The sequence below is a fragment of the Mastigoproctus giganteus genome, chromosome 9 (assembly GCF_048544385.1).
Source record: "Mastigoproctus giganteus isolate SK-2022 chromosome 9, ASM4854438v1, whole genome shotgun sequence".
Classification (NCBI taxonomy): Eukaryota; Metazoa; Arthropoda; class Arachnida; order Uropygi; family Thelyphonidae; genus Mastigoproctus; species Mastigoproctus giganteus.
Genome location: NC_143583.1, coordinates 185,459,888 through 185,486,488, shown reverse-complemented (window position 1 = coordinate 185,486,488; position 26,601 = coordinate 185,459,888). Strand labels below are relative to the sequence as shown.

The following is a 26,601-nucleotide window of genomic DNA, read 5'->3' as shown; positions in this document are numbered from 1 at the left end:
CTCCATATCCATTAAGAATTGGACACATGTTTATATGAACTTTTTTACTCAGAATAATCACTACTCCTCTTAAATCACCTTGTATATATACTCGGTATATCTGCATAGTTTGGATGAAAATGGAAGGTGACTTCTTTTTTTGCCCTCCTGATATCTCTTGTCACATCATATATTAAAAATACAGTCAAAATGGTAAAAAAAAAAAAAAAATCAGTGTTGTTAAAAATATACAAAAACAAATAATGCTGACATATTTTTAATTTAGTCCTCATCATAATCTGATTCTGCCCAAAATGGTTTTTCTGTTTGGAATTTCCAATTTTCTCCCTGAAAAAAAAAAACAAAAAAAAAAACAAAATTTAAAAATACTGATTATTAACATCTGAACAATATGATAATGTAAAAAAAAAAAAAAAAAAATTCAGTATTTTAGTATCATTTATTGCATGTGTTTGAGTTTACAATTATTTTTGAATAACTTCACATAATTAATCTTAACCCTTTGGAATGAACCGAAATGTTTTCTTACCATATTTGGAGGAATAGGGTGAAAAAAAAACCCCAGCTTACATTCAAGCTAAATCAATATTGATTTTTATTATACTAAACATAATAGTTGTGCATACTTGCCAACTTTGGTAAACTAAAATTACAAAAATTTTAATAAAAATCCATCTTTCTGACATGTCATCATGAAATAGTATTATGAACCATTCTTCTAAATTAATAATAACAGTAATAATAAATAAATTAATTAAATGTGATAATGATTCATATAATTTAACTTCATAATTTATGCATTAAATTAGTGTATAGTATAAGTCCAGTTCTGGATAAACTTACTTGACAAATTTGGATATAAACTTCAAGAGATCAGGAAGGTGTACAGATTAAGATCTGGAGGATGTACAAAGTAACAACAACTAATCTTGAACCAGCAAGTCGAAATTAACGTGCAAGCAATATTTTTGGGAGGATCTATCAGACAAGAAGCCACCACATCAGATTAAGACCATAGCATACTTATGAAATCCTGCCACCAACTAAATATATAAATAATAAGATAGCCCTTAATGCAGAAAAATCTCAGCTATCCAGAATCTATAGAGAGTGGGGGTTGCTGTAAGTTGCATGGGCAACTTACAGATACACTATATATATAAAATCACTTTATTACCAAATTAAAAATGCACTGTTGCAATATCAGAGATGTGGTGTCACATAGATATAGTGAATGCGAAATTGGAATTTGGGGAGTACGATGTGTACAGAGAGGATAGGAAGGGAGAAGGGGTTATGCTGTTAGCTAATAAACCTAAAATCTAAAGCAGTGCATAGAGTTCACATTGGTGGACAGTGCAGTGTTAAGTCAGTTTGGGTAACATAAGCACTGGGTAAGCTTATGTTAGGTTTAGGAGTGTGTTACAGGCCTAATAACTCTGATGAGTACAACAAACAACTATACAGAGAAACAGAGTGGGCCAGTAAATAAGAATGTCTTAAAATTGGGGATTTTAACTTCCCAGATATTAGCTGGAACTTGTGTATTGGTCACTTGCACACTAGCAAGACTTTTGTGGATTTATTGGATGATTGTTTCCTACAGAACGTTCGAGAGGCAACCAAAAGGGAGTAATACTCTTGATCTGATTATCAGCAGTGATTATTCATGCATTAGGAATTTGAGGATAAAGGAACCACTAGGGGACAGTGATCACAGTGTACTGATGTGGGATTTACTTAAAGATGTAACTAATATCGGGGGGGGATAAAGGGAAGAGTCTTAGACAGTTTTTAAATTCTATACAGTGGGACCAACTGATGAAGTTACCAACAGCAAATTCTAAATGGGAAGCATTCGAAGAACAGGCTTCTATGTCAGGCGACACAGAAGCCTATGTAATAAGTTAATCTGTAATCAAGTCACAAAGGAGGTTAAGCAAGTGAAGACAGATGAGAAATCTTTAGAAAAGATTCCAAAGAAAAATAGCAAACACTTCTTTACTTCTATAAACTCTAGAAGGAAGGGGATGAATCAGATTGGTCCACTTAATATCGATGGTTTGACTGTTGATGATCCTGCTCAGATAGCTGACAATCTGAATGACTATTCTGCACCTACATTCACACATGAGGAATTCAGTAGAGAAGTGGAGGACAGAAGCTTAAACTCTAACAGGGAGCCAAATGATTTTTGTAATAACTGAGAGCAAAGTGGAGAGAGAAATTGTTGAAGTTAAACATAAGAAAGACACCCACGGTGGAAGGGATTTATCCAGTTATATTAAAGGAGGCAGCAAGGGAAGTAAGCAAACTCCTAGCCATGATTATGAGAGCATCCTTGGACTCAGGGGAGGTCCTTGTGGACTGGAGTGTGCAAATGCATTTTTCTTCTCTGCCACGTCCCATTAGTTCATCTGACTGGCATTTAGGCCTAAATCTTGAACAGTATTTCTTAATTGGTATGAAAGCCTAGTAGCTTCCACAATTACTTCCTTGAATGTTTCCCATTTAGAATTTGCTGTAGGTAACTTATAAATAGGTTACTTTGCTGTAAGTAACCTATTTACCACAACTGAAAAATTGAATTCCCTACCACTCGCTCTATACTATAACAGTCGCTGCAAGATTTGAACGAATCAACGGTTTTAAGTTTATTAAGCAGTAAACTACAAAAACTCTATCTAAAATAAAAATAACGAACGTAACTAGAAATATAAAGCTACTTACAAAGTACAATATAATATGACAATTAAGTAATTAAAATGGCAAAACACTTATGCTTTTTTTGGAGCTTGTAATTCATAGCTGGAACTTGTAAAGATTGAACATTAATTGCCAGTTCAAGATTAGTGGCTATTACTCTGTCCATTTTCTAATCATATATACAGGCTTACTTAACTAATTCTGGAAGTGTTATAGTACAATTTACTCAGAATTGTATGTATAGGGTCTACAGATTGCATTGCTACATTTGCATGATGGCTGAGAACAGTACCATTTTCCTCTTGTTATTTTTTCTAATTTTTAATGTTAGTAATTTTTATCATGTATTTTTTGTTTCAGTATAGTATGAATGTTAACCAACATTTCAGTGGTGTATATGTTTTTTTTTATTTAACAATACTTCAGAAAGATACACTACATTTAACTATATCATGTGTAAGCATATATAATATTTCTAATTTATTTTTTAACTAATCAAAAAACAAAAACTTACTGTATAGGAAAATGCATGTAAAAACATGCAATTTTCTTGAGGTGTTGGATCTCTAAGCTCCTTGTGACACCTCTTACAGTTTGGATCATATGTCTCCTTATTTGGATCAAACTTGTACTGCTGCACTAAATGCTGGTATTCCTTGCTTTTAGTATACTTTGGTGAAAAGGCATGGGAATTATCTACATACCAAAACAGTTTTTAAAAATTAGCTTTTCTCAAGAAGAAAAAAAAATGTTTGCGCATATTACTGCTTAGAATTTCTTTACAATTCTTAAGAGGTATATTTTGGCAACATTTCCATAATTAAGGTATTAGTTTAAAATATATATCATTAAAACTCACAGTTCGTAAATGAATACTCCTATTGCACTAATTGTTTCAGATCTCAGCCAATTATTAGTATAAGATTTTTTATGTTGGCCCATGTGAAGTAATGAAACATAGATATATATATATATATTTCTCTCTTCTGCAGAATGACTGCCAATAATCAGTATATTAAAACATTTATTCCAACAATCATCATTAACATTAGTTGAGGCATACGATGCAAGAAAGCAAACATCAGCCAAAAGGGAAAAAAAAGAAAAAAAGAAAACAACCTTCCGATTTCACTCATCCAGTCACTCCAAATGTTTGTCTAGTTCAGCCTTAATTTATTTAAGCTATCAAATTCCACAACAACAGATGGAAGTCTGTTCCAGCAATCAACGACCCGCTGGCTAAAGGCAAACTTCAACACATCTATTCTACAAGAGTCTTTCCTCAATTTGAATCTATGCCCCCTCAGGTTCTTAATCTCAGCAATCGGAAGTATCCCATCAGCATTGAGTCTGCTCAAACCATTCAAGCCCTTGTACACCTCGCAGATGCCTAGTTTCCAGATGCTGCAACTGACAGAATTTAAGCCTCTTCTGGTAAGAGAACCAATTTTTTCCTCTCACAAATCTTGTTGCCGTTTTCTGTTCTCGTTCTAGCAACTCTCCATCCTTTCTAAAATGAGGCCTCTAGACCTATATGCAGTACTCAAGGTGTGGCCTGACCACTGTCTTATACAAAGGTATAATCACTGCTTTATCTCTGCTAGCAAAATTGACAATATATAACACTGACAAAACTCCATGACCTGCTCTGGCAACCTATCTGCACTGCTTAGAGAACTTCATATCCTAGTGCACAATTACCCCCAGGTCTTTTTCATTCTCGATTTCCCTGAGTGTGGTACCACACAGCAGTAAACTGGTGTCTCCTTGTCCAACTCCTTTCTCAATTTTAAATTTGCTACTGTCTTTGTCTGGTCTAATAAAGGACGTAGCGTTCTCATATATTTTCTTCAAAATCATAATATATAGGGTATCTATGCCTTGTCTTTCCAGTGCCAGAAACATTGCCTTATGCTGTATGGAGTCAAATGCTTTTTCATAATCCACAAATGCCAGGCATAATGGTGTTTTATAGTCATTTTCTTTCTCCATTAGCTGTGATATTATGTGAAGGTGATCCATAGTTGAGAACCCTGTCCTAAAGCCAGCTTGCTCTTTCGGTTTTATTCTCATCAAGTATCCTTTCTAATCTGTTAGTAATGACCCTTGTGTACAACTTGTAGATATGAGATAACAAGCTAATTGGTCTATAATTTCCAATTTCTGATTTATCTCCTTTCTTAAGCAGCAAAACCATGATTGCATTATTCCACTGCTTAGGTGTCACCTTTTCTAATGCATTTTGTGAAGAATCTTGACAGTTTCTCTGTCATGTCTCTTCCTCCCAATTTTAACAACTCTACAGTAACTTCATCTTCCCCCCCAGGGCTTTCTGATTCTTCATTTTCTTCAAAGCATATTCTACTAGATCAGGAAGGATATCAGGTATGTTGTATGTGTTACTAATTTGTGATTCATCTTCCCCACTGCTGATATCATTCCCCTGCTCCTTGTATAATTCTCTATAGTAGTCTTCTGCTGTTTGAATGATGCCTGCTCTGCTATTTATAAGTACACCATCGCTATTCTTCAGTTTCAGTATCATTTTGTCTTTATGTATTACTGCTGATTTAAGTTCTTTGTTTTCCCTTAATGCTTATTCTATTTTTCTTGTGTTAAATCTTCTTATGTCCTCTCTGAGTCTCTTTCTAATGGCTTTGCATAACTCAATATACTAAATTTTATCCTTGTCAGTGTTTATCTTGATCTTCATTTGTTGTCTTCAGTTCATCATGACAAATGTTTTTTGTAGTAACGAATGGGCCTGGAGTACTGGGGTCCATAGTTCAAATACAGATATATACAGTTATACCCAGTTATTTATTAACAGATAAAGTACAAATAAAAGTACAAAACCAGTAGCTTTCGGAACGCGTGTCCCTTTATCAACTGATCAGTTAATATAAAATTTGAATACATTAAAAGCAAATGTGGCACGTTAATCATGCATCATTGTTGTAGCACGGACGTGTGCTGCTTTACGCCAGTGATCATCCATCAATAAAACGGTTGTTTCTAGGATGGGATGTAGATGCATGCCTTTCTGGCGATTTAATGCCTTAGGATTGTTTATTATGTTTAGTGACTCTAGCCATAGGCGGTGGCGAAAGTGTCGCGCGTGGTCCACTATCTCAAAGTCGCGCTTGGGGTCAAGATCGTGGTTAGTAGCCCAAAAATGTTCTGCGACCGCGGACTGGTCAGTTTCGGCAAGCCGGATTGCTCTGTCGTGTTCCGTGAGGCGATCCTGGAGACGTCTCGATGTCTCACCTACGTAGCAACTGTTACAGGCCCTACAGGTGATACGGTACACTACATTGCTGCGTAAGACAGGTGTGATAGGGGTCTTCACGCTGGAGACAAGTGAACGTAGGTTCCTACCGGGTAATTGCACACATTTGATGTTGTAACTTCTAAGGACCTTCGAGATACGTCCTGACACTCCTGGATAGTACGGAATGTAGGCGGAAGATATGCCGACTTGTTTCGGAGGTCTTGGGTTGGATGTAAGTTCTTCTGCCTGTAACAGGCATCTGTTTAGTACATGGGATGGATAACCGCATCTGGTTAGGTCCGCCTTCACACGGGAGATCTCGTTACGTCTAATTGTGTCGGTGCTGGAATGGCTCCAGGCCCTGGAGAATAGGGTGCGGGCAGTGCTATTGAGATGGCTTGGAGCGTGGCCGGACCTGTAGTTGGTGAATTGACCGCACCACATGGGTTTGCGGTATACTGAGGTCTCTAGACGTGGGCCTACGCGATGCACTAGCACGTCCAGAAACGGGAGCGAACTGTTCACCTCTGATTCTACGGTAAACTTGATGAAATTGGATAGGGAGTTGAGGTGTTCTAGTAGTACCGTTTCAGAACCACGTGGTATTATGGTAAAAATATCGTCGATGTATCTACACCACGTTGTAATAGGTGTAGGTGGGTTCTGGTGTATCTGCTCCTCCAGATCTTCCATGGCGATGTTAGCTACTATGGAACTGACAGGGGCACCCATAGCAGTGCCATGTACTTGTTTGTAGAGTGAGTCTTCAAAGGTGAAGATGCTGCTAGAGAGGCATAGGTTGAGGGCGGTACAGATGTCATCAGTGGATAGTGACGTCCTGGATTGGAGGCTTAAGTCGCTCTGAAGGAGCCTTCTGGCGCAGTGCACGGCCTGTTGGACGGGAATCGAGGTGAATAAAGAAACCACATCAAATGATGCCATGACAGAGTTGTCAGGGATCGAGAGGTTCTTGATGAGGTTAATGAATTCACTGCTGTTTTTAACGGTGTGAGATGTATTACCTATAAGAGGCGAGAGGAGGCTCGCGATATGTTTGGATAGTTCATACATTGGGGCACTGCAGAAAGACACTATAGGTCTGAGAGGAATACCCGGTTTGTGGATCTTTGGTAATCTGTAGAATTGCGGTAGTTGGCAGCCAGTAGCACGTAGAAGATGCTGAGTCGTGGTCGGGATCTTCTTATCTTTAAGCCATGCCTGGACAAGTTTATTAACATTTGCTTCCAGACGTTTCAAGACTTTAACGGGAGGATCAGGTAGAGGTTCATATACGTTAGGATCGAGTAATAGGGTCAAGGCTTTCTCTCGGTAGGCTGATCGGTCCAACACAACAGTCCGGCGCCCTTATCCGCAGGAAGTACAACGATGGAGTTGTCTTTTCTTATAGATGACAGGGCGGCACACTGGCGGTGGTTGAGGTTTGAGCACGTTTTTCGAGTGTTGCGGAGGATAGCGGCAGTCTTGAATCGGATCTCGTTGGCAGTTTCTTCGGGAAGGTTGGTAATACTGGCTTCTATACCCATAGCGAGCTGTGTGATGGGAGGTTTCGATGGTATAACGGCGAATTTCATACCGTTTGATAAAACATTCAGCTGCTCGTTGGACAGTTGTTTGTTACTTAGATTCAAGACGAAAGAAGTCGTGTCGTTTGAACGAGTGTTCGCCTTTAAGGAGTTAGCTTCTATGCTTAAGTTTATGAACTTGCGCTGTTGGCGTAAACGGTAGGTATCCGAGGTCTGACTAGCCCGATGGCAGATGGTATGTATAAGGTTTGTAAATACGATAGGCGAGACCTTACCTTGTAGATGTTGTAACAGTCTGGACTTGTTGTAGTCAGCGTTCCTGATTTCACGGTGGAGATGGGATATCCACAAATTTAATGTGCGTAGGCTGAAGTTAAAGCAGGCACGATCCATGTGAGAATTGTGGAACGGGGCTTTGTATTGGAACCCTTTAGGTATGATTCGATTGCTTTTTGCATCTGTGTGTGAAGCGTAAATGTTGCCTATTGCGGGCTATTGAGAGGAAGGACTTTTGTAACTGCACACAATCGTTGTAGGTATTATGGCCATAAAGTGATCGAATAGTAACGAATGGGCCTGGAGTACTGGGGTCCATAGTTCAAATACAGATATATACAGTTATACCCAGTTATTTATTAACAGATAAAGTACAAATAAAAGTACAAAACCAGTAGCTTTCGGAACGCGTGTCCCTTTATCAACTGATAAGTTAATATAAAATTTTGAATACATTACAAGCAAATGTGGCACGTTAATCATGTGTCATTGTTGTAGCACGGACGTGTGCTGCTTTACGCCAGTGATCATCCATCAATAAAACGGTTGTTTCTAGGATGGGATGTAGACGCATGCCTTTCTGGCGATTTAATGCCTTAGGATTGTTTATTATGTTTAGTGACTCTAGCCATAGGCGGTGGCGAAAGTGTCGCGCGTGGTCCACTATCTCAAAGTCGCGCTTGGGGTCAAGATCGTGGTTGGTAGCCCAAAAATGTTCTGCGACCGCGGACTGGTCAGTTTCGGCAAGCCGGATTGCTCTGTCGTGTTCCGTGAGGCGATCCTGGAGATGTTTTTTGAACATCCCAGAAATGTTTTTTGACTAATTTTTTCTTCTTTGGATTTATTTTTACCTATAAGTTTCTTGGGCTTTATCACTTTCAGAAAGTTGTAGTATTCCCGGTCGATACCTTGGTCCTGAACAGTCTGCAGAAGCTCAAACTTGTTCTTAAGTTCCAGTATATACTGCTTTTTCTCATCTTCTGTTATCTCCAAGACCTTCGTATTATTTACTTGAGTCAGTTTTTTCCTTTCTTTTCTTACATCTATATCAAGTGTGCATCTTAGCATTCTGTGATCACTTCCAACATTTACCTTGTTCGGGACAGTAACATCATTCACGATATATCTTCAGTCAGTGAAGACGAAGTTGATTTCATTAGTTGTTAATCCACTTTCTGCTCACCCTTTTCTTGAAAAACGTGTTCATTACTGACAATCCTTGTGATTCTGCAAATTCCACAAGTCTTTCACCTCTTTCATTTCTTTCACCAATTCAAAATTTCCTATAGTTCCCCATTCTGCACTGTTTTGTCTCTTTCCAACCTTAGCATTGAAGTTCCCCATAATGATAGCATAATGTGTTTTCTGCTCATCTAGAAGACACTCAATTTCAGTGTACATTTCTTCAACCTCTTCATCATCATGGCTCGATGTTGGTGCATAAATCATTATAACCTTTAGCTTGTACCTCTTAGAAATCCTGAGTAGTAGTCTTGACACCCTTGTGATGTACTTCTGAATTCCAAAATGTTGTTTCTTATATCTTTATGGACCAGAAAGCCAACTCCACCTTCGCTCCTTTCACTGTTTCCATTGGTGTACAGCAGATTTCCACTTGATAAACTTATTAGTGATTCATTTCTTCTTCTTGTTTCAGCCAAACCGATGATATTTCAATTCACATTTTCTAATTCCTTTTACAGCTTTAATATCCTATCTTCACCGATGAGCAATCTTACATTGTAACATGCAAAGTTCAGTTTCCGTACATGGCAGCCTGGTCATACCCAGAGATTCTTAGCACCCTCTGCTTCCACTCTGATCCTCTTGCTGCTGTAAGAGGGGGAGTGAAAGCCGCTGGGGACTGAGGGCCATTTGTTTTGTTGTGCTGTCATGTGCTGGAGGGTTTGGTCTTTTCCTCTTCACACTGACCGGGTGTGTTGAAGAGAACTACTCTACACATTCATTGCCACCTAAGTGACATAACAGGGCTTACCATCGAGGTGTGCATAAGTGGATTTTAGGGAGGCAGGCCAACCGGACCTCTCTTAAATCTTCTGAAATAGAAAGATATTGGATCCATCAGTGTTTTAGACTGAGTGTCTGATAACACACACAGAATGCTTGTTCCCCTCTAAGCCCCAACCTCTATTCCAACAAACCATGCACTGAAAAAAATAACAAAAATAACAATATGTAGAGCAGCTCTCAAAAAATTCCTCTAGCAAGTTTACTTTATGAAGCAGGCCTCCAACACAATTGGGCCCAACCACGTTTGTTAGGTCTGCAAATGTGGTCAAGTCCAATTATAGCATTTTAACAACCATTTTAACCCATTGATGCACCCAGAGGATGCAATGGGTTAAATTATCAGGGGCCTCACTTGTTGATTTTTAATAATTTTTTAAAAGACCCTCTATCCCATATGTTATGTTGTGGTCGAAAGCACTGCAAACACGGAACATAATGATATATGAATAATGTTTTTGGCTTTCTTTAAATAAACTCATATGCAACAAGAAAACATTTTCAATGTATTTCCAAATATTGAAATTGCAATGAGAATTTTTTTGAGCATGAAGGTGACAAAATTCAGGTGGTGAATGTTCATTTTCAAAGTTTATAAAGAATGAATATAGAAATAATATGAACCAGTCGCGTTTAAATCATTTAAGTTTAATGGCAATTGAGAATGAGCTTTTATAAAACAAATTTTAATGATGTCATCCAGGAGTTTGCCACTTTGAAATGTCAAAAACCACTTTTAAAATTTTTGTAAAAAAACTTTTCTTAAAGTTGTTCATAGGTATTTTCTTCATATTTTGAACAAATTTCATACGAATTAAAGATTTAAAAAAATATATAAAAATAAATTTAAAAAAGAGAAACAAGAAAAAAATTTATAAAAGAGAAACAAGAAAAAAATTTATAAAAGAAAAACAAAAAAAATTTTTAAAAGGAAAACAAGAAAAAGAATTTAAAAAAGAAAAAACTCCATTGATGGGTTCCCACCTTGACATGGTTATGGAGCATAGTTTCTAGTAGCTCTTTTAGGATTAGGAATGCGACTAAGAGAGACCCAGAAAAAAATTTAAACTGAATAGGGGCCACATTTGGAAATTCATCATAGGCCTGGAGTTCTTAAAACGGCCCTGCATTTTAATAATGCTCAAACAAGCAAGCATCATTAAAATATTGTTTTATCGAGCATCATTTCAAAAGGACAAACCACTGATTCCACAAATTTATGTATAATTGAAATGGCAGCCTATTCCAAAAATTCAGGCACAACTGAATAGGTCTCTGAAGCTTGAAAACCATATATAATACTACAGTACATACTTGAAAAACAGAAGTCAACTATAAAATAAGATAAAATGAAAAATCAAGAAATAAAGCAGATAAAACTGGTTAAAAATTAAATTTTTAACCAGTTTTATCTTAAAACTTAAAAATTAAATTTTTAACATATGTCAAAGCATTATAGGCACTGTATAAAACCAACATCAAAATCCATAGCTTCTATTCAGAAATAGTGTATTTTCAATTGAGATATTTCATACCTGTCTCATATGGTGTATCCAACACCAATCTGGCCATACAGCCACTGACAGATGTTATTATTATTAGCTATATGGTGTAAGGAAGCCTGAGGCTTATACTGCACCAGGGGAAAAAAAAAAAATCTCAATTACCCAGAGAGAGAGAGAGAGAGAGAGAGAGAGAGAGAGAGAGAGAGAGAGAGAGAGAGAGAGAGAGAGAGAGAGAGAGAGAGAGAGAGAGAGAGAGAGAGAATCAAAAGTAGAAGGGAATCACCAAAAAAGAGAAGAATGATGATATCCAGCTCAGGACCCTGGGTGTGCCAAGCCCATACTCACCAGATGTGAGCCCCTGGGGTTAATGTCACGAGGCATCTGTCAGTACAGATCTGTCATACAGCCACTAAAAGACCTGAACAGATATACATCTCTACAAACAATGTACACAAGAAGACTCCACCACAGAAAGCCAAAACATCGGCCGTGCCTTCCTGACAATGATAATAATACACATTGTTAGACTTGGCCAATGATGATGACATTAGCTCCTTCTTAACCCAGTTCTTGAGGTCATAATCTCACTAGCAAGTTACAACCTGTCTTTGTTATCATGATTTGTTAACTTGTATCATTTTGTCCAAAACTGGTACTACAGAGGTTCCATCTTGGACTTGATGAAACTGCTACAGGAACATTCAAAATAAATATACTGTCATTTAGGCTCTTCAGAAGCACATATATGCACTTTTGAAGGTCATTCAAATAATGCATCCATCCATCAATGCTGGTTGTCTGTAAATCTTCTAGTACATGCTGTCATCACCTTATCTGTGTCCAACTAATAGCAGACACAGTTTTAAACATATGGGAGCAACTTTTATTCCTCTTAATTTATCTGTTATTTACTCATCTTTTCCACTTAATTTTTTGCTTTTTAAAATCCCCCACAAAATATTTTGCCCAAATAATTCATTGCCCTGTGTTGCCTCCAAAACAAAATTTAAAAACACCAATGAGATGGCTTCGTTGTGGAAGCAACATTATTCTTCGGAGGTTAAGTTTTGATTTGGAAGCTTGGGTAGTGTAGCAACAGGGCCATAAGTTAAAGTACTGAAACAGCATCTGGTCCAAGTAAAAGAAATATTCAGTGTTATCTTTATGAAACAAGCAAGAATAAAAGAAAACTTTAAGCTTTTGGTATTATCTAAAGCTTCTTTTACTAAAGAAAAAAGATCCTTAGACAACTTTAAATAGCATTCCTTCATCATAAAAAGCATTCTTGCATGTTCTTTCAGGTTTAGTGAAACTGTGAAACATAAAGATGACATTATGCTTAATTTTCCAGCAAACATGATATCTGTATTATAACCACTACATCAAAAAGTAATACAAAATTTTAGATGTTTCTACTTTTCTAATTTCCACTGCAAATGATTAACAGAAGATCTGACAGCTGCTGTGGGACCCAAGCAACAACTTCAGATAACTCGGCTTGTGCTATTCACTACATCCACTAAAGTTAGAGCCAGGCGATGAGTGCAAATTGTTTTAGGTATGCAGAATTTAAATTTTTTAAATTATGCTTCTAAGAGATATTACTACATGAAAAATAAAAAAGTAACACCACACACACACCCTGACCGGGCTAGCCGGGTAGGTAAAGTGCCTGTCTGGCAAACCAAAAGAAAAAACCTTGGGAGGTGCATTATGGCCACAGAAGCCGATGTGGCAACACACACACACACACACACACACACACACACACACACACACACACACACACACACACACACACACACACACACACACACACACACACACAACTCACTGCTGAAAGAGTTAATGTAAAAAAAAAAAATTGTGATCCTACTTTTCTTTAGGTGGACACTACAAAATCTTGATGGCTAAAAAATATACTGATGGTAATATATATTACATGCTTTGAAATTTTTGGGGCTCTTGTTTTTAGATACAATTTCATGTAAACATGAATTTAATTACTAAAACATTAAAGACTGAAGTATCAACTCAGCAAGAAAATAAATACAGGCATACCTCGGTTAACGTTACCTCTGATAACGAAGCCTCAATATAACGAAGTCCGCAATTTCAAGCCCCATTTAACATAAAAAAAATATTCCATTTTTGTTTAATCACCTGAAATCTAAACAAACTGAAGAAATTACGGAAACCTTTGGGGCTTCTCGTGGTTGGTTCGAGAAATTTAAAAAACGGGCCAGGATTCATAGTGTAAAATTAACAGGAGAAGCTGCAAGTGCAGATGTTGAAGCTGCAAATAAGTTTCCAGAAAAACTAAAGGAAATAATTAAACGTGAAAATTTTCCACCAAATTTGGTGTTCAATGTTGACGAAAGCGGTTTGTTCTGGAAACGGCTACCAACAAAAAAGCTTCATTTCTATTGAAGAAAAATCAGCTGCTGGGTTCAAAGCAGCCAAAGACCGTTTAACGTTACTCTTTGGATCAAATGCCTCTGGTGATTATAAATTAAAATTGTTATTAGTTTACCATTCAGAAAATCCGAGGGCGTTAAAAGGTAACATAAAAATGAATTTACCTGTAATATGGAAAGCAAATAGAAAAGCGTGGATTACCAAGAAGTTATTTACTGATTGGTTTGTTAACCACTTTTGTCCTGAAGTAAAACGGTATTGTCAAAAAAACAACTTTGAAGAAAAAGCTCTTTTGTTGTTAGACAATGCTCCGAGACATCCTACTGATCTTAACACGTTGGACACATGCATTCCTGTCAAAGTTGTGTTTCTTCCAGCAAACACAACTTCCCTGATTCAACCATTGGATCAGGGAGTAATAGCATCATTTAAAGCTTATTATCTGCGTCGAACTTTAAGCAATTTAACTGAACTAGAGGATAAAGAGGAAATGACAGTTAAAACTTTTTGGAAAAACTACACCATTAAAAACGCAATAGAAAGCATTGATAGTCCTTGGAAAGAAGTCACTAAGAAATGCTTAAATGGAGTTTGGCGCAAAATATGGCCAGAAGTTGTACTAGAAGAAGAAAATAACATCCAAGAATTAGAAATGAAGTTATCCAGATGACTCAATCAAATAGGTTTCGAAAATGTCGATGAAGAGGATGTTAGAAATTTATTGAATGCAGAAGATGATGGTTTTTCAGTGGAAGATTTAGAAAGCTTTGTTAGCAACGAAGACAAAGATAGTGAAGGCGAAGTTAAAGAAGTACCTGCCGAAAAAGTGTTAACAACCAAAGATTTAAAAAGGTGCTTAAATGATATTGAAAACGTTTTAAATTTTTTTAGTGAAAATGATCCTGACTTAGGAAGAAGTGTTATAGTTAAGCGATCAGTGTTAAATGCAATAACTCCGTATAGGCAATTGTTAAATGAAAGAGGAAAAAAGCATAAACAATCAACTTTAACCTCATATTTTAAAATGTGATTTCACTTTGTAGGTAAGTTGACTGTTTATTTAATAAAACTTTTCTTTGTTCGAAAAAAAGCTTTTCATTTTCTTTACGTAGGAACGTATCCCTATTCTGGCCATAGTATTTTTACCTCTGAAAACGAAGTTTCGCTTAACGAAGTAATTTCGTGGAACGCATCCTATTCGTTAATCGAGGTATGCCTGTACTGGAAAGCATTAAAAGAAAAAAAAAAAAAAAAAAAAAAATAAGCTCCTACCTGGTAAGGGAGATGGGGCATTTTTTGATAACCACACACTTTGGAGGCGAACTTGTGCAAGGTCCTTAATAAGCTATTCAGTATTAACAAAATATTCAATCTAAGTATCAAATTTATCTAAAACATTTTCAAAATTTAAGTGTTTATGTTACCATTGTTTCAGTGCAATACTGAGTTGGCATCAGTACTATAGCTAGAGCTTTTTCCGCCTGGGGCAATCCCTGAGTTGTTTAAAAAATTTTAATTTTTATACACTGCATAAACGCATCGAAAGGGTTAAGCAAAAACCTTAATATAATAGGGGCCCACAGAAATATTATTACTGGGGCTCTAAAATTCTGTCGATGGCCTTAGTTATACTCAAAATTAGAAAAAAAAAATAAATAAATACGTTTTCGCAAATGTGTACTGACTGTGCGATGCCGCTGCTGAGATGCAGCTGCTGCAGTACAAGCAATAAACCAATAAAGCAATCGGCATGCCATGCATTTTATTATTTTATTTTTAATAATTTGAATTATAGTATGATAGGGAAATGTAACGGTTTTGTTATATTTATATTTTAGTTGTAAGTATAGTTGTTAAAAATTAATTAAATAATAAAAATTACTAAGTTAACATAAATAAAAGAATCGTCGAAAAATAAAATTGTGTCTCACGTGAAAAGTGCCACCTGGGGCTGACCCCCACCCCTAGCTATGCCACCGGTCGGCATATGGATTCAATCTCACAATGTATATATGGTAATGTATATTACAATCTATTATAACATTATTCAAACCATTCTTGAATACATGTTTGGCCATAATCTTAATACTCAGTTTTATATCTACAAAGAAATTTAATAAATCATTCAAAAGAAATTAGGATATTAGCCAAACTTTCTAAAACAGATTTATTATTAATAACATTACTCTGCATTTTGAAAAAAATTCACTAATATTTTCTCAGAAAAGGGGATGGAGAGGGCGTTGGGATCGCAGAACAGTACAGACGGTGGATTTCTGGCTGCTGTAAAGGGATAAGTATTTTTTAATTTTTAACGTATTCTTCGTTATTTAACATAGTACATTGTATTTTACAGAGATATTAAATAGGTTTAGTAGTAGCGTTCGTTAGCTTCTTATTTTGAATTTGACCAGCGATTTTGGAAGTTATGACTCCCGGTGTTGGCGCCAATATTGTTGAACTAGCCGCCATATTGTAGTCGATAAGAAATAGCTTAATGTATATATATATCTCGAACTGATAGCATGAGGTATAAAGTTAAACTAGATAGCGTAATACCAAGCACTGTATTAGGAATATGTTAGCTTATTATAGTATTATCAATTAATCGAAAATATTAATCTTATTAAATTTCATTATTAATTAAATTGTATTTAAACGGAAATCATGACCCAGACTAGAGCTGCAAAGCAAAGATCACAGACTAGCGAGAGTGCTGTAGCTCGGGGGAGAAATGAAGGAGAGATTCTCCAATGCATCAAAGTCTCAAAAAATGGGCGAAATGTGAAATGTTTGCCGACCTTTCTAAAACAGGACATGATCTAGCCAAGGATGATGCCTTTGTGTATGCTAGGTGTCTGGAGTGTCAAGAAATTAGGTGCCAACTCAGCATTCTGATGGGCGTCTATGAGGTGTAGGGTAAATGCCCTCGAAGAAATTAATATGAGGGGCCCATCAGGCTCTTAGCTGCCCAGCTCAACGATAGAGCTCACTCCTGTGCATCAGGCAACACAGAGGCAATCTCCAAGGCAGAATGCACTGGTCCCAAAGGAACTAGTTATTGTTGGTGACTCTATTGTCAGGGAGACGGGGAATATACTTTGTAAGAAGGATAGGTGGAACAGGACGTGGGTATGTCTGCAAGGGTCAAAAGTTGATGACGTTGTATTGAAGATATCTTTTCACGGCACAAAAGTTGATATTGTTGTACATGTTGGGACTAATGACATTAAGAGTTAAGAGATCTGCAGATTTACTCAACAAGTACAGGTCAATATTGAAATAAAGTCACGAGTTAGGGTTGAATGTGAAAGTGTCTGCAATTCTGCCCAGACACGACAGGAGGGAGTATATGATGAGAGCCTTGTCAATCAATTTGGCCCTGGAGAGACTGTGCAAGGCTCAAGGGGCAGAATTTTTTTCAGCCTGGTCTGTGCTTGTTGATAGCAGAGATTGTTTCTACAGGGATGGGATATACTTAAATAGAAAGGGTGCAAGAATATTTGCTAATGCTATCGAGGCAGTGTTAGGTTGGTTGGAAACCTGCTAGCATGGGGGGAAACACAGAATAAAGAGTTAACAGTGGCCGCAGGCAGAGGCAAAAGTGATAGTTGCACTGCTTCTATTACAATGGGCAGCAGACTGGAAAGCAAGGTAATGGAGATTTCCAGAACTGCTGGGAGTCATAGTGGAACAAGTAAATACATGGGCTGTGTCTGGCTAGGAGCAGGAACAGGTGCATGTATACTTGCATTGTACACCAATGCTAGGAGTATAGTTAATAAATTTGATGAGCTTGAAGTGCTAGTGAAGACATCAAAGGTAGATATTGTTGGAATATCAGAGATGTGGTGTCACACAGATATAAGCAGTGCAGAGTTGGAATTTGGGGAGTACAATGTGTATAGGAAGGATAGACAGGATAGGAAGGGAGGAGGGGTTATGCTGTTAGTTAAGAAATACATAAAATCTAAGGAAGTGCATCCAATTGATGTTGGTGGACAATGCAGGATATTGCAGTGTTGAGTCTGTTTGGCGTGAAATAAGCACTGGGAAAGGAAAAATGAGAGTAGGTGTGTGTTATAGGCCTAATGAATCTGATGAGTATAATGAGCAATTGTGCAGAGAAATAGAGTGGGCCAGTAAATCAGAATATCTTATAATGGGAGATTTTAACTTTCCAGATACTGGGACTTCTGGGTTGGTCACTCGCACACTAGCAAGACTTTTGTGGATTTATTGGATGATTGTTTTCTACAGCAACATGTTCGAGAGGCAACCAGAGGGAGTAATACTCTTGATCTGATTATCAGTAGTGATCCTTCATGCATTAAAAATCTGCAGATAAAGAAACCACTGGGCGACAGTGATCACAATGTATTGATGTGGGAATTATTTAAAGATTTAACTACCATCAAGGCTAAAGGGAAGAGCTTTTGCTTTTGTAAAGGTGACTACAGAGGTCTCAGACAGTTTTTAAATTCTGTACAGTGGGATCAACTGATGATGTTACCAACAGTGAATTCTAAATGGGAAGCCTTCAGGGACTTAATTTTGGAGGCTATTAGGCTTTTCATTCCAACTAAGAAATATTGTTCAAGGTTTAAGCCTAAATGGATGTCAGATGAATTAATGAGGGTAGTTGTAGAGAAGAAGAATGTATGGGATGCATATAAAGTATCAGGCGATACAGAAGCCTATGGCAGGTATAAACTAGTCTGTAATCAAGTCACAAAGGAGGTTAGGCAGGTGAAAGCAGATTATAAGAAATCTTTGGCAAAGGATGGAAAGAAAAACAGCAAGGAGTTCTTTACTTATGTAAACTTTAGAAGGAAAGGGATGAATCAGATTGGACCACTTAACATAGATGGGTTGACTACTGATGATCATGCTTAGGTAGCTGATAAACTGAATGAGTATTTTGCATCTACATTCACACATGAGGAGTTATTCAATGAGGGGAGTGCCAGAAGTTTATCAAATGCTAACAGGGAGCTAAGTGATTTTGTAATAACTGAGAGCAAAGTGGAGGAGAAATTGTTGAAGTTAAACATAAGGAAGGCACGTGGGGTGGGCGGGATCTATCCAGTTATATTAAAGGAGGCAGCAAAGGAAGTAAGCAAACCTTTAGCCATATTTATGAGAGCTTCCCATGGACTGGAGGTGTGCAAATGTATCACCAATTCACAAAGGAGGTTCAAAAGGTGATACAAGTAACTACAGACCTGTTAGTTTAACTTGTGTTCCGGGGAAAATAATGGAATCACTGGTTAAAGAAGCATTGTAGGATTATCTAGACAAGACTGCAGTAATAGTTAAGACACAGAATGGGTTTGTCAAAGGTAGGTCTTGTCTGACCAATTTGATTGCTTACTATGATGTGGTCACAAAGGAACTGAATGCCAAAAATAATTCTGATATCATATTCTTGGATTTCAGGAAAGCTTTTGATACTGTTGCACATGAAAAACTGCTGCACAAATTGGAGAGGTATGGCATTAAGGGTAAGCTGCTACAATGGATAAAGGGATGGTTGAGTGGGAGACAACGGAGAGTGGTAATCAATGGACACTGCTCTTCGTGGACAAATGTTATTAGTCCAAATGCTATTTAAGGAGATGTTGCAGGAAGTCATATTACTGTTGACAAAGAGAGCTGATGGTCTCGAAAGCTCCAGGTTTTTAGCGCTTTTAATTTTATATTTTAGCTTATTTTATTGTAAACGATCTTTTATTACAGTTTTTAGTATTCCACAATATACAATCAATAATTTATTGTAAATAATTTGTTTTTGATTTTACAATATTTTTATACTTTTTTTAAAATTTTAGTTACAGTAAAATTTTGTTCAATGGTCGGTGTATGAGTTTATTTCCTAGATATGAGTTTTCCCGACCTCAGAGGCCTCTTCCAGGTTATTAGTGGAGGTCTCCAGGGTTCGGTGTTGGGCCCATTGTTGTTTTGTATATTTACAAATGATATTGATGAAGGTATATCAGGTTCAATGTCCAAATTTGCAGATGATACAAAGGTTGGCAGGGTTGTTAATGACAGTAATGACAGTATGCTACTCCAACTGGATCTAGATAAAATTTGGGAAAATGGGCTGAGAAGTGACAACTGGAGTTTAACATTGACAAATGCAAAGTACTGCATATGGGTAGCAATAACTGAAGAGAAACATACCAACTGGGTGGTACTACACTCAAGGAAGTGGAAAGTGAAAAAGACCTGGGGGTAATTGTACAGCCAAATATGAAGTTCACTGAGCAGTGCAGATGGGCTGCCAGGGCAGGTCATGTAGTTTTGTCAATGATATACAGGAATTTTTCCAGCAGGGATAAGGAGGTGATTATTCCCTTGTATAAGGCAATGGTCAGGCCACACCTAGAGTACTGTATACAGGTCTGGAGGCCTCATTTCAAGAAGGATATAGAGTTGCTAGAACGAGTACAAAGAAGGGCAACAAGATTGGTGAGGGGAACAAAGGGGTGCTCTTACCAAGAAAAGCTTAAGTTCTGCAAAGTGCAGTGTCCAGAGAGTAGGCACCTGCGAGGTGATCTGATTGAGGTGTATAAGGCCTTGAATGGGTTGAGCAAGCTGAATGCTGATCAGATTCTTTGTCTTGCTCAGACTAAGAACCTGAGGGGGGGGCACAGTTTCAAGTTGAGGAAAGATAGTTGTAGAATAGATGTGCGGAAATTTGCCTTTAGCCAGCGGGTAGTTGATTGGTGGAACAGGCTTCCATCTTTAATTGTGGAAGGTAATAGTCTAAATAAATTTAAGGCTGAGCTGGACAGGCATTTGGAAAGAATGGAGAGAAGAAATATTAGCATTAGTAGAGGCATTTGATGCAAGAAAGAAAGCTTATGCAGCATCAGCCAAAAAAAAAAAACCCCCACTTCCACTTCACCCCTCTGTTCGTTCAAAATACCTGTCCAGCTGAGCCTTAAACTTATTTAGGCTATCAACCTCCACTACAAGGGATGGAAGTCTGTTCCACCAACCAACCAACCACCCGCTGGCTAAAGGCAAATTTCCGCACGTCTATCCTACATCTGTCTTTCCTCAGTTTGAATTTATGCCCTCTCAGGTGATTATTCTGAGCTAGAGGAAGAATCCCATCAGCATTGAGCATGCTCAAACCATTCAAGGCTTTATACACCTCTATCAGATCACCTCGCTGGTGCCTAGTCTCCAGACACTGTAATTTGCAAAACTTAAGCCTTTCTTCGTAAGAGCACCCCTTTGTTCCATTCACTAATCTTGTTGCCCTTCTTTGTACTCGTTCCAGCAGCTCTACATCCTTCTTGAAATGAGGCCTCCAGACCTGTATACAGTACTCTAGGTGTGGCCTGACCATTGCCTTATACAAGGGAATAATCACCTCCTTATCCCTGCTGGAAAAATTCCTGTATATCATTGACAATAATCCATGAGCTACTCTTGCAACCCGTCTGCACTGCTCAGAGAACTTCATATCTGCCTGCACAACCACCCCCAAGTCCCTTTCATTCTCTACCACTGTCAGTGTAGTACCAGAGAGTTGATACGTTGCTCTGGGGTTGCTGTTTCCAATGTGTAGTACTTTACATTTGTCAATGTTAAACTTCATTTGCCACCTCTCAGCCCATCTGCTCAACCTTTCCAGATCCTGTTGCAGCAGCATAGTGTCAGTAGTGTCCTTGACAACCCTGCCAACCTTTGTATCGTCTGCAAACTTGGACATTAAGCCCGATATACCATCATCAATATCATTTATAAATACAGAAAACAATAATGGACCCAACACTGAGCCCTGAGGGACTCCACTAATAACATTAGTCCACGATGAGCAGTGTCCATTGATTACCACTCTCTGTCTTCTCCCCCTCAACCACCCCTTTATCCATAGCAGCAATTTGCCTCCAATGTCACACTGCTCCAATTTGTGTAGCAGTCTTCCATGTGCAACAGTATCAAAAGCCTTTCTAAGATCCAAGTATATAATATCAAAGCTATTCCCTGCATCCAGTTCTTTTGTGACTGCATCATAGTATCCAATCAAATTGGTCAGGCAAGACTTCCCCTTAACAAAACCATGCTGTGTCCGAGCTATAACTGAAGTCTTGTCTAAATGATCCTGCAGTGCTTCTTTAACCAGTGCCTCCATTAATTTTCCTGGAACAGAAGTTAAGCTCACAGGTCTATAATTACTTGTGTCAGCCTTTGATCCTCCTTTGTGAATTGGGGTCACATTTGCACATTTCCAGTCTATGGGTACCTCCCCTGAGTCCAAGGAAGCTCTCATAATTATGGCTAAGGGTTTGCTTACTTCCTTTGCTGCCTCCTTTAATATAACTGGATAGATCCCATCCTCCCCGGGTGCCTTTCTTGTGTTTATCTTCAACAGTTTCTCCTCCACTTTACTCCCAGTTATTTCAAGATTCTGTAGCTTACTGCTGGAGTTGAATACACCTCTGGCATTCCCCTCGCTGAATAACTCCTCATGTGTGAATGTCGATGCAAAATATTCATTTAGTTTGTTAGCTACCTGAGCAGGATCATCAACAGTTGATCCATCAATATCAAGTGGACCAATCTGATTCATCCCCTTCCTTCTAGAGTTTACATAAGTAAAGAACTCTGCTGTTTTTCTTTGCATCCCTTGCCAAGGATTTCTCGTAATCTGCCTTCACCTGCCTAACCTCCTTTGTAACTTGGTTGCATATCAACTTGTATCTATCATAGGCTTCTGTGTCATGTGTTAATTTGTAAGTATCCCATGCATTTTTCTTCTCTGCCATATGCCTCATTAGTTCATCTGACATCCATTTTGGCCTAAACCTTGAACAATATTTCTTAGTTGGTATGTAAAGCCTAGTAGTTTCCAAGATAAGTTCTTTGAATGCTTCCCATTTTGAATTTGCTGTTGGTAACATCATCAGTTGGTCCCACTGTATAGAATTTAAATACTGTCTCAGTCCATCGTAGTCGCCTTTACGGAAGCAATAACCCTTCCCTTTACCCCTAATGGTAGTTACCTCTTTGAGTAAATCCCACTTCAGCACACTGTGATCACTGCCACCTAGCGGTTCATTTATCTGCAGATTCTTAATGCATGAAGAATCACTGTTGATAATCAAATCAAGAGTTTTCCTCCCTCTAGTTGCCTCCCGAACATGCTGATGTAGAAAACAATCATCCAATAAATCCACAAAAGCCCTGCTAGTGTGTGAGTGACCAGCCCCCAAATTCCAGTCAATATCTGAGAAATTAAAATCTCCCATTATAAGACTCTCTGATTTACTGGCCCACTCTATTTCCCTGTACAGTTTCTTATTATACTCATCAGAGTCATTAGGCCTATAGCACACTCCTACTCTCAATTTTGATCTCCCAATGCTTATGTCACACCAAACTGACTCAACACTGCACTGTCCAGCGATGTCGACTGGCTTCACTTCCTTGGTTTTTATGTGTTTCTTAACTAATAGCATAACCCCTCTCCCTTGCTATCCTGTCTATCCTTTCTGTAGACGATGTATTCCCCAAATTCCAGTTCTGCATCCCTTATATCTGTGTGACACCACGTCTCTGATATCCCAACAATATCTGCCTTTGATGTTTTGAGCAATACCTCAAATTCATCAAATTTATTTACTAAACTCCTAGCATTGGTGTACACGCAAGTATACCTGCACCTGTTTCTATTCTTAGCTACCCTAACACAACCCATGTGTTTACTTGTACCGCAATGGCTCCCAGCAGTCTCTGAAATACCATGCATCTTGTTTTTCAGGCTTCTGCTCATTCTAATAGAAGCAGTGCAAGAATCTCTTTCACCTCTGCCAGTGGCCACTGTCAATCTATTGGTCTTTGTCTCCCCCCAAGCTAGCAGTTTTCCAACCCACCTAACACTGCCTCGATAGCATCAGCAAATATTCTTGCACCCTTTCTATTTAAGTGTATCCCATCCCTGTAGAAGCAATCTCTCCTGTTAACAAGTACAGTCCAGGCTGAAAAAAATTCTACCCCTTGAGCCTTGCACAATCTTTCCAGGGCCGAATTGATCGACAAGGCTCTCATCATATACTCCCTCCTATCGTGTCTGGGCAGAATTGCAGACACTTTCAAATTCAACCCTAATTCTCGGCTTTTGTTCAACAGTGACCTGTACTTGTTAAGTAATTCTGCCGGTCTCCTACTCTTAATATTATTAGTGCCAACGTGTACAACTATATCACCTTTTGTGCCCTTAAAAGATGATATTCGCTCTACAACGTCATCAACCTTTGCCCCTGGCAGACATACCCTGGTCCTGTTCCACCTATCCTTTTTACAAAGCATGTTCCTCGTTTCCCTGACAATAGAGTCACCAACAACTACTAGTTCCTTCGGGACCAGCGCATTCTGCCTATGGGGTTGCCTCTGTGTCACGTGATGCCCAAGTGCAAGCTCTGGCGTTGATGTGGGCAGCTGAGAGCTTGATGGGTCCCTAAATTTAGTTTCTTCGAGGGCATCCACCCTGTCCTTCAAGCTCTCATATTGGCCCACAAGAACGCTGAGTTGTTGCCTGATATTGATACACTCCTTGCATCGCGCACACACAAAGACATCCCCCATGGCAGTATCATGTCCCGTAACCGATTGCTCTGCAAACATCAAGCAAACAGTGCATTTTATAAGGCTGTGAGTCAGAGGACAACTGCCCCCCTCAGTTCTGCTCTGAGCCACAGCACTTCCATTAGCTTGAGCCTTTTGCTTTGCTGCTCTGGTCTGAGTCATGATTCTATTAATTTATTATATGAGGGGTTTTTTTTTTGGCTGATGCTGCATAAGCTTGCTTTCTTGCATCGTATGCCTCTACTAATGCTAATGTTTCTAAATCATTTTAGAATTCAAAAATGACTTCAATTTGTTTCCATCTCAGAAAAGAAAATTACTTTTTTCACAAATTTTTATTAAGTTTGGCAGAATTTGTGCACTGAAATTATAACAAAATCTACTTTTACCAGACTTTTGTACTTAAATGCACTTTGAAAATACTATTAAAAAGGGCAGCATGGTAAAAGTCCACTAAACACTCACCAGTCATTTTAAAAACTGATGTAAAATGGGTCAAATTTTTGTTTCTTTGATTTTCTTCTAATTTACAATCACTCTTAAGCATCCAGCAATAGTCAGCTATCATGAAGTTTTCCAATGCAAGGAGAATTCCACTCCTCTGGTACCTCATCTCCATGTCTTCAATTTCCTGGTGAAACTTCTCACCTTTTCTTCACTAACACTTCCTATAAATTTCTGGAAAGTATAACGTACAGGCAGTTCTCACTTTACGAGTTCTTGATTTATGAGTTCCCGGGTTTATGAGATTTTTTCCCCCAAGTATCAACAAAATCGAAAATATGAACATTAATTGCAAAAAATGAATGTTAAACATTCATAAATACCGCATTCCAAACGACGTGCATAGCTATACAATACAGTGTAGCCCGCTTTACAATATTAATCAGTTCCAGAGACACCACTGTATCGTTAAAATATCGCAATGTGAACACAATAATACATTGTTTTTTGGTAATTCATTTAAAGATCTTGGAAGTTGATATTTTCACTGTATAACTAAGCTACTTATCTCTCTAAAATGTAATTTTTAAGGTCACGAGAATGACCTTAAGGCCATATAAAATGTTGTGAACGTGGTTTATAAATTTTATTAGTTACCAATTCAAATAATTAAAATGCACTACACTTTCTTTCATCGTTATCACGTTCCGTTATAAGAATCAATTTTAAACACCTTTGTGATATTTTTCTAAAGCACATTTCTCAGTCACAACCATAAAACAATAAAAACAATTCACACTTTCTGGTTTATTGGGCTTTTCTGTTACTGCAAGCAATTATAAATGGGTAGTAAACTCGATATTATTGCATTTGAGAAAATACCAATAGCTGGAATTGTGGGGTTTTTTACGTTATTATGGTGAAATGTGTTTCCCCTTTACTGAAATATTCAATCGTATAAAAAAATAAATAAATTTTCAGAATCTTTCCTTCATTCCTTTTTTTTTTAAAGCTTCGTAAACTTATTACTCCACGCGAATTGTGTTAGTTGCAATTTGTGTGTGCCGTTAATAAATGCTTATGCGTGCAATCGTGAAATTTATAATTAAAAGAGAAGATTATCTTGGAAACAAACCCATCTTGAAACATTTCTGAAGACGATGACTCCTTGTGCAACAAACCAATGAGTGCTGAGCCAATAATGAGTGATCAACGAGTGTGCATTTAGTCGATGATAATGATGAATAAACATTCTTTAACACATTTGTAAGTCGTAAATAATTTCTCTATTATTATAATTTGCTTGATTTTACAGGCTATGTTTTAATTTCTTTGGATAAATCAATCATTGTTTAAACAAAAACTAGTTACCTAACTAATTTCATTGTTGAGAACATAACCCCTATTTTTAACCTTATGTCTATGGGAAATAAATTCCCGCTTTATGAGCGCACGCTGGAACGAATTAACTCGTAAAGTCGAGAATTATCTGTACTTTGTACCGGAAAGTATAATGTCAAATGTACTTTTACACTCATGTCATAGCCCACTTTCTTGAAGTTTGCCAACATATTTTCAACTATATTTTTGTAATCTGGATCCTTGTTATACCCTAAGAAGTTCTCTACAACAGACACGAAGCTAATTTATGCCTGTTTTTCTCTTTTATTCATAGTTCCATCACCAATCTCAATCCCTTATCAATTTGAGAATTTGGGGTACAACAAAACTACCTTGTTTTAGCTCCTCTTCGGTGATTGAAGGGAATTTAATGCAAAGGTAGTTGAAGCAGAGGCCTTCCTGA

The 26,601-nt window shown here is 37.8% G+C and overlaps 1 protein-coding gene across 1 annotated transcript in view; it reads right to left on the bottom strand.

The window, feature by feature from the left end:
• Positions 1 to 2,669: 2,669 nt before the first annotated feature.
• LOC150080941 (pseudouridylate synthase RPUSD2-like) overlaps positions 2,670 to 26,601 on the bottom strand; it is a 234,786-nt gene continuing 210,854 nt past the window's right edge. Inside the window, exons 11-13 of the mRNA XM_090380859.1 lie at positions 15,021 to 15,093; positions 3,221 to 3,402; positions 2,670 to 2,684 (exon numbers count right to left, since the gene is read on the bottom strand). Of these exons, the coding sequence (XP_090236985.1) occupies positions 2,670 to 2,684; positions 3,221 to 3,402; positions 15,021 to 15,093 (270 nt within the window). The remainder of the gene's footprint in view (positions 2,685 to 3,220; positions 3,403 to 15,020; positions 15,094 to 26,601) is intronic.